The sequence below is a fragment of the Carcharhinus amblyrhynchos genome, chromosome 2 (assembly GCF_965287045.1).
Source record: "Carcharhinus amblyrhynchos chromosome 2, sCarAmb.v2.hapA, whole genome shotgun sequence".
Classification (NCBI taxonomy): Eukaryota; Metazoa; Chordata; class Chondrichthyes; order Carcharhiniformes; family Carcharhinidae; genus Carcharhinus; species Carcharhinus amblyrhynchos.
In genome coordinates, this window is record NC_137325.1 from 118,115,041 (window position 1) to 118,124,307 (window position 9,267).

The 9,267-nt window shown below is 43.0% G+C and overlaps 1 protein-coding gene across 1 annotated transcript; it reads right to left on the reverse strand.

Moving 5' to 3' along the window:
* Positions 1-1,724: 1,724 nt before the first annotated feature.
* bambia (BMP and activin membrane-bound inhibitor (Xenopus laevis) homolog a) lies at positions 1,725-8,367 on the reverse strand. Its single transcript, XM_080211764.1, has 3 exons — positions 7,842-8,367; positions 5,322-5,606; positions 1,725-4,158 (listed from the first exon to the last, which is right to left on the reverse strand). The coding sequence occupies exons 1-3, from the start codon at positions 7,915-7,917 to the stop codon at positions 3,740-3,742; spliced, it is 780 nt and encodes a 259-aa protein (XP_080067890.1). The 5' UTR covers positions 7,918-8,367; the 3' UTR covers positions 1,725-3,739.
* Positions 8,368-9,267: the final 900 nt, after the last annotated feature.

The following is a 9,267-nucleotide window of genomic DNA, read 5'->3' on the forward strand; positions in this document are numbered from 1 at the left end:
GATTCTGAAACCAAAAGAGAAAACGCTGGAAAATCTCAGCAGGTCTAGCAGCATCTGCAAGTAGCTTTGACAAAGGGGCATCTGGGTTCGAAATGTCAGCTATTTTCTCTCCTTACAGATGCTGCCAGACCTACTAAGATTTTCCAGCATTTTCTCTTTTGGTTTCTCACACCAGAGGTCGGATTGGTTGGTATCTGAGGGTTTTAGTTAGGGCTGAAGATCAGGCATAGGAAGGGGTGGATGCCCTCCCTAATTTGGGGACATGTCAAATGAACTGCTTTTACACACAAGGTACATCCACACAGGAGCAATCAAAGGAAGGCTGTGGGGACTTAAAATTTCTAGTCCTGATACAGGACAAAACATTTGTGTTGGGCAATCACCACAAGGAAGATTGAAAGGAAAAGAGAAAATGCTGGAAAATCTCAGCTGGTCTGGCAGCATCGTAAGGCGATCTCCTTCAGATGCCGCCAGACTGACTGAGATTTTCCAGCATTTTCTCTTTTGGTTTCAGGTTCCAGCATCTGCAGTATTTTGCTTTTATGAAGATTGAAAGGAACAGCTTCTAACATACGAGTATAGGAAATAGGAGTAGGGATAGAAGATACATCATGCTTGTTCAGCCATTCCAAACTATCGGTTCGGAATTTTGACTTCAGTTCCAATTTCCCTCCTGCTACCCATATTCCTCGATTCCCTGAGAGACAAAAAAAGTCTTAAATATATTGAACAATGGAGCACCGACCGCTCTGTGGAGTAGAAAACTCCACAAAGATTCACAACACTGAGACTGTGTCCACCCCTCTGGTGCTCTGGATTCTCCAGCCAAGGCAGACAACCTCTAAGTCTACCCTGCGAAGCCTTTCACAACTCCACAAAAACACTGGCCCAATTCACTCAGCCTGTCATCAAAGGAAGGCCCCCTTATAAGTTTAGTGAAGCGTTGCTGTACCGCTTCCAAAGCAAGTATGTGCTTCCTAAAAATGGAGTCCAAACTGAACAGAATATTCCAGGTGTGGTTTCACCAAAACCCTGTACAATTGTAGCCAGACTTCTTTGTGTACTCCAGTTTGCAATAAAGGTCAATACGGCACTTGCTGCGCCTGTGTGCTAATTTTGCGGTCCTTGCAGGAGTACACCCAAGGTCCCTCAGAGCTTCAACATTTACAAATTTTACACCTTGAAGGCATTCTGGCTTTTCTATTCTTACACTTTTCCACATTATACATCATCTACCGTCTTGTTACCAACTCACTTAACCAGTCCATCTCTCTTGGCAGCCTTTGTGTCCTCCTCAAGGCCGATGTTCACACCTTGCCTTATTTCACCAACAAATTCAAGACACATTACTCCCTGCTTTTGTCATAAGTCATCAATGTAGACTGCAAATAACTAAGGCCCCAGCACACATCCTTGTGGAATTCCACAAGTCACTGCCTACCAACTTGAAAATGCTTCATTTATCCCTATTCTTTGCTTCATATCGATTAACCAATCCTCCATCCAATTTTAGCAGTGAAAGGGCTAAGAAGTGGGCAATCACCTATGTAGTAGCTATCACTTCTGTTGCACAACATAACAGGAAAGCTGATGGGGTGGAATAAAAATTTCCACTGACACTGTTCCAAATATATATACACACACAGATTTAAAAATCTGTTCCAGTAAATTAAAAGGTTATTTTAATTATATATAAAGAAACAATAAAGACATATTTTCCATCCTTTACCTAGCCCATCAAAGCCTGCTCAAACCAGAAATATTTCAGTTCATTTAAACCAAGTAATCATTTTGTAATTTACCAGTCTTCCAACTGTTAATCTAAATTCTTCCATCGCCCCAACTTGCAACCACTTAAACCATTTTATTAAGTATCCTTATAGTTGTCACACCCAATTATAAATTGATTTATTTTTAAATTAGTTTTCCACTGAAACCAAATCAAGGAATCCTACAGTGAGAAGGGGGCCATTCAGCCCATTGAGCTTGCAATAAAATCTACAACTTGATAATATTGTGTGCTTGGTTAAAAACTAAGAACTATAGAAATATGAATGAAAAACCTGGGAATTTTGCAACCACAAGTGATGCCAGTAGTTGGGAAAAGGAAATAAGAGTGTCTTAACTATGAATTTGTAAGGGATATCGCTGTTGAAACATATCAAATGTAAAATTAATCTCAAAACAAGCTTGCTCTTCAGCTTTCTGCCTCTCTTTCTGAATTATTAGTTTAATTCAGAGAGACAGAAAGCTGAAGAACAAGCTTGTTTTGAGATTGATAGTGGATAAACCTCAGGATCTTCCTCTAGTTCAGTTTAAAAAAACTTCACTAATAAGACGGTGAGCAGAAATTTCCCAACCCACCTGCCAGGGGAATTGAAGTGGGTAAACCATGCAAAGATTCATTTACCTCAGGAGGGATTTTCTGGTTTTGGGCAAACGTGGCCAGAAAACACCTGCAGCCACAGATAATCGGGCAGAGTTAGCGGTTGGCTGCACGTATCGAGTGCTTAATGAGAATGAAAGTGTTGTCCCTCTAACCCGCAATTTAGCAAAATCAGGTGGGATCCATCACTTGATGGCTTCACATTCTAACTAAATAGCGCATAGAAAAGTTATGGCACTGGAGGCCACCTTATCCAAGCAAACACAAGGACACCCAGGTTCCCTTTCTAATTCCAGTACAAAATAGTGTCAGAATATAAAACAGGCAACTGCCTACTCTCTGGGGAGGGATTGGGAGAATTAATGGAAAATAGCAAACCATTTTTTGAATGCAACTGTATCCAATAGGACCATAACAGACATATTCTGCTGAGAGATGTTGAGAGAAATGGCTGCTTTTACCATTTGTAAGTGGTAAAGATGTGTGCATTAGGGTGGTTGGCCATGCTAAATTGTCCTCAGTGTCCCAAAACATATTGGGGATTAAGCAGAGCATATGCAAGGGGTTATCGAGATAGAGCCTGGGTGGCATTGTCATCAAGAGAGTCGATGCACTCAATGGGCTGAATGGCCTCCTGAGCAGTAGAGATCCTATAATTTGTCTCAGCATTATGAAAGGGTAAAAATAGGGGGTAAAGTATGAGAAGAAAGTAAAAGCTTTCTTCCACATTATTAAGGCAATAAAGGAGAGGGGTAAACGCAGAAGTACACAGCTTGTTGTGTAATCACGCTAAAGGCCATCATAATCACTACTACTTTCTACAGCCATTTTCTTTTAATTTCCTTCCATGCAAAGGGAAATCCTACAACCATAAATAAAATATTAAGAGCTCGCCCTCCAAAAGAGGGTATTTAATTGGGATTTTGGTCTACAATAAAACTAGGATACCTGATCAGAATTAGAGAAAAAATATATTTTCAGATCTTTACAGTAATTGGAACAGGAAACATATAAAGAACAGGAGCATAAAGTATACATCAGTTTTATCTCCACTTCCGTCAGCTCCAAACAAATCATTTTTTTCCTTTTTGTTCCCCCTCTCCCCGAGCCATTGGAACTGTCTCTGGAAACGTGTGTAGAATTCATCCTTATACAAAGTGTGCAAATGAGAAATTTCAAAAACCTTCACAGAGGCAAGGACTCGTACGTGTAGAATATATTAAAATCAGGTCCCTTGTTCAACCTTTTTTTGAGTCTTCTTTACAGTTCTTAGTAAGTCCATGATTGTCTTTTCACATAAAGTGCACTTGTCCAGCAGAATAGAACCAGGAGCGGCTCACGTTAAAACTTGGGTCATACAAACTCCAACTTTCCGTGTCCGCTGTACATCCCCCAGTGAACTAGGGAGAGGAGCTTATCGTTACTGAGGTCAGAGTGCCGGATTTTATCGCAGGTCATGCAGCAGTTCTCGTGACCAGTCACAGGTACCATACACTCCAGATCCAACTTGGCCACCTGCCCTTTCTTGGAGTGGTGCCCGTGGAAGCTGTAATGTAAACGCGACAGCATCTGCCGCCGCTGGTCCTGAAGTCTCTTGTTTTCGCTGCGCAGCATACGTAGGGCCAGCATGATCAGCAATACTAAGATCAGGCCACCCGCAATGGGCACAGCGATGACCGCAGCCCTGAACCACAGCTCCTTCGAGGAAGTGAGTTCTTGCACCCTGGAGATCAGGTTCTTATTGGAGTCCTGATGATACCGAATTCCCTGATCTGAGAAGGGGGAGAAAAAACAGTGAAAGAGTGACCACAACTACTATGCTTAACAAGTAACTGACTTTTGCATTAATAAGACCATAAGTGGAGGCGATGGCCTAGCGGTATTATCACTTACCTATTAATCCAGAAAGTCAACTAACGATCTGGGAACTCGGATTCGAATCCTACCACGGCAGATGGTGGAATTTGAATTTGATAAAAAATCTGAAATTAAGGGTTTACTAACAGCCATTGTCAATTGTCAGAAAAATCCATCTGGTTCACTAATGTCCCTTAGGGAAGAAAATCTGCGGTCCTTACCTTACATGTGGTTCTAAAGCCGCAGCAATGTGGTTGACTCTCTATTACCCTCAGAAATGGCCTAGCAAGCCACTCATTTCACCACCACCTCCTCAAGGGAAACTAGGGATGGGCAATAAATGCTGGCCAGTTAACACTGCCCATGTCCCACAAAATAATAAAAGATATAGGAGCAGGGTTGGGCCATTTGGCCCATCAAGTCTTTTCCACCATTTGTTTGTGGCTGACATGTTTCTCAAACCATTTTCTCCTGTCTTTTCCCTATAACCCTTTATCTCCTTACCAACCAAGAACCTCTGTATCTCTGTCTTAAATCTCAGTACAATCCCCATTTGGATGATCAATTCATAGCTCTTTATTCTCAGGAGTCCCAACAAGTCCAAGTAATCATTAAAAGTTGTTGGCACAACCATTTTTTAAAAAAATTATTCCTTAAAGATATTTCAAAAGTCAAGTCACCTCTCCTCAAATGGTAAATCTAAACCAGTCAATTAAGCATTTAGGATATTTACCTGCTCATGTTCCCTCCACCTCCAAAGTTTTAATAATAAACAGAACAAGACAAGCAAGATAGAACTGAGATTCAATAGCCCAAAATCCAGGAAACTGATTTAATTTAATCTAATTTGCTGGCTACCCCAGAAAGACAACAAAATACTTAAAACAGGGAAAACCTTTTACCAGTCCTCTGTTAGCAGAGACACATAATATCTTACTGCTCAAGATCCAGCTCGTATCTTGCCATTCCCTCCCCGTGTCTCTAATTACATTAACAAAATCAATACCAGCCATCCAAAGACTTGGCTGTCATCGCCTTATAGATCAGGCAGAGATTTAACAGCAAAAGGCTCTCTTACCAGAGCTCTCGCTCCCAGGATGTGAAAGGACGTCTTGAAGCCCTCTATAATTGCACATATCCTCGTGACAGCACTCCAACATGGGCCAGGTCCCCGTGTGATTCCGGGATCTTTTGGCATGGCAGACGTTTGCCGAATTTGAAACAGTGTCCAAGCACCCGTGAGTTAAAGGCGAGTTCGTATTCTGGGGGTCCAGGAGCCTGGAAAAACAGGCCGACAGTTCCGATTTGCACATGTAACCTGTCGCCACACAGTTAGATGCATCGCAGTAGCATCTAATTTCACCTGAAGTTAAAACAGGGGGGAAAGAAAAAAGTGAGGTTAACTTCTGATCAAGTGACTTGGTCGGTACAATACATGAAATATGAGTTATTAATTGGCACTGCCAGAGACTGATGCTCAAATGCTGATGTCTACTTTTTGATTTGAGCTCAGAGGAAAGTTGATAATTAGTAGGTTACTCCTTCCAGCTCCTGGTGTGGTGTCGCCAAGCATACCAGTGTACATAGTTATTAAACCGAAAAGTTTTTCCAACCACACCAGTCCTCGTAGAAAATGCAATAACACTGGAGGACGGGCAAAAACCGTTGACTGGGTTGATCCAAGACAACTTCCAGCGAAAGCCAACCCCACTCCATCCAGTCCTTTCAAAAATGAACATTCTTCGCACCGAACCACAGCACTTTATAAAAAGCCGAGGCACCCTTCAAAACTAGCAAAGTGGAGAGACAAAGCAGGTATAGAAAGGACACAAAAGGGCTTTTCTTTCAAAACGCTTCTTCGCAAATGCCTCTCAGGCAGCACTTTAAAACAAGAAGCATGAAGCTTATAATTAGTGGCTTGTTTGCCAAAGACAATTTCTTTCAACCCAAATGGAAACTGGTATTTACACACACAAAAAGTGAAACATCTTTTAAAAAATGTCAGTAGGCTCGTTCTGATTTTACATGCAAGCTGACTTGTGATGGGAGGCAAAGGCCAGGCTGTTAGCTGCCTGCAGTGTTGAAAATCACCGAGAGATTTCCCAAAACAAAAAAACTTTTATATTAAATGGGGGCCTTGGCAGTCGCCTCTCCGACCACAAACAAGCCTCAGAGAAAAAAATTACACGTGCATCTCTCCCGTTTTTTTAAAAAAAATCTTAATAGCTTCCGCTCCTGAGAAATTACTTTAAAAAGTTCCCTTTGTATGCAAGCAGGACTAAGAAGCCTTTGCCATATTCGCCTGAAAGCGATCAGGTTTCAAGCACCTAAGCTCAGCTCTTAATGCTACCAGACCCCGACCAGCAATTTCCCAGCTCCTAATGACTCAAGGCTAATGGAGGGGCTGTGTAAAATGACTGATGTGGATACAAAAACCTTCCCCCTGGATTTTACAAACCTATTGACTGGGCAACTCTGAGCGCCCAGTTTTTTGCAAATCTCATTGATCTTTTAAAAAAAAACGCGTCAGCCTTGAATCTGTAAACCGGAGGGAGAAAAAAAAAAGTTACTGCAACCCCAGCAATCATTCATTGTACCTTTACTACATTTTGGGTGTATTTTTTCTCTTTTTACGAGCTTATACTCCGCCAACATGGCTACAGGAGATACTACAGACTTTTTTTTTAGTAAGCTTTTGATGTGAACTGGCAGGAGACAGGAGACTGTGAACCCCTAATTATATCATTATCAGCCACATAGCTCCAGTATCGGTGACTCCTCATCATCAGTCTGCATCACTCCCAGCGCTCGCCCTTTGATGCGGCCAGAAAGACTCAGTCGCTGACGACAGGCTTTTCTTATCTGGGTTAAATACAGATTTGTACCAAAACTAAATAAAAAGGTATACACAATGGAAATTGCTCATCCCAACTTCCAGTGCTGATTAATCACTAGTGCAGGAGATTAGTTACAAACATCTACATCTCTCCCAGATGATTTTGCTTTTGGATGAAAGTTAAATGTCTTGTAACTTGTACGCCCCTCCCGCTGTGCAAAAAAAATCATAGCCTGGCCCAAGAATTCATGTTTAATTATTTTAAAAAATTGTTTCAAGGTTGCCAATTGGGCGGTATGCTAAGTTGTAGATTTTTCTTGTAACAATGTGTACTCCATTCTCCAAGAGAAATTATGGACTTTTAGTACATTTTATTAAAGAAAAAGTTTAGATTTTTAAAAAAAACCGCTCGGGGCTAGCCTGTAACCTCTTTAAGATGGGACCGAGTCCTTCAGCGTTTAGAGATTCATTAGGGGCGGCTTACAAAAACATTTTGACAACCGCCTGCCCCTTAGGTCCACTTACATCAATGGAGGGCACTGAACTGCCAGGGACAGCAAGAGGAAATTTATCTTACCAAAATGAGGTCGGCGGCTTTGTATGAAAAGAATGGAGCAAAGCAGACTATTTATTCGGGAGCCTGTTAATTCAGACGTTTGCAGAGCTTAAAACAAAAAAGAGCAGCAATGTGAAAGGATGGATCAGATCAGCCCTTTCAGCCTCCCGGGATGAAGGTGCACTGCCCCCACCCCCTTCACTCACCTTTAGTTAACAGGATCGCCATCGCACACAGTTCCAGCTGTAGCCAAATCGAGATGAGATTGAGATGCCGATCCATTTAAGTTGCACTATTTGTTTTCCACCTCCCAGGTTTATTGGACGTGAGTTTGCAGCTTGATTCGCCAGCCAAGCTTGCACTCTTTTCACCCCCTTTCCAAGCCCCTGGCCGATCCGCTGGAGCTCTCCTGGCTGAACTTGTCCCTGCTGCCGTTCACAACACAAGCTCCATAGAGCGCAGCAGCCGCCAACCGGCACGACTTGCCCTGGATATTACGCTGACTGCCTCTCGCTCTTCTCTCCACAGCAGCCAGCCCAGTACTTAAGCCCCCCTCCCAGTCCAGGTAACCCAGCACTCAGCCTCCCAGTCCAGCCAGCCCAGCTCTCAGTCTCCCAGTCCAGCCAGCCCAGCACTCAGTCTCCCAGTCCAGCTCTCAGCCTCCCACTGCAGCCAGCCCAGCTCTCAGCCTCCCCGTCCAGACAGCCCAGCACTCAGCCTCCCACTGCAGCCAGCCCAGCTCTCAGCCTCCCCACCCAGCCGCGGGCACTGCTTTAACTGCGCTCCCACTCAATGCCTACCCGCTCTGAATGACAGCAACGCCACCCACCTACATGCCACTGCCCAACCTCCTCACTGCAGCTAACCAATCAGCCCCGGGACAACCCTTAGACCAGCCCCCGGGCGGTGAAGCTAGGGACGTGATTGGATAGACGGGACAGAGGGGACTGTACATCCCTCCCCTCAGGCCTCCAGTGATTGGTTCTGGCCGTTTCCGAGGTAACGTTGCTGTTGAAGGCCTGTTGTTGAGTGGATGTTCTATTCTGTCAGTCGCCCCTCCCCCCCCCCCCCGCCGCGCCCACAGGTTCATTCATACCCCGGCTCTCTCTGTCTGAAGATATTAAACATTTCCTTTTCCATTCCTAACCTCTCCAGCCGTGTCTCCCAGAAAACAAAATCCCTTTTTCAACATACAGTGAATATTACACGGATCGCAGTTATGCTGAAGCACCTCGGAGTGCAACTGGTTTCATGCAGACAATCTTTAAAATCATCTTTCAACATTTGTAAGATATTTGAGTCGTTTACTGCAGGGAATCATCTCAGAATGTTGCTGAGTTATTATTACTTTTATTGTGATGGCTATTTTGGAGTGTTTGTAATATTCTTGCAGATATTTTATCAAAGTATTTTTGAAAACAAAATTTCGTTTCAGCCACTCTGAGTGTAACATTGCACAGCTAGGTTTAAAACAGTAAAGAATTATCATTTTTTAAAAAAAACTTAAATGTTATCCTTGTATCTCATCAGGAAATGCTCATTATAATGATGGAAGCAATATAGAATCGATTTAAAGAATCGATTAAAAAAGGCTCATTTTTTAATGGACAAGTAATATTTTGGGGTTTAACC

Coding starts and splice junctions, on each gene's coding strand:
- bambia (XM_080211764.1), bottom strand. CDS start 7,917: ATGGATCGGCATCTCAATCTCATCTCGATTTGGCTACAGCTGGAACTG. Junction 5,607..7,841: donor GGCGATCCTGTTAACTAAAG/GTGAGTGAAGGG, acceptor TTTTAACTTCAG/GTGAAATTAGATGCTACTGC. Junction 4,159..5,321: donor TCCTGGGAGCGAGAGCTCTG/GTAAGAGAGCCT, acceptor CCCCCTTCTCAG/ATCAGGGAATTCGGTATCAT.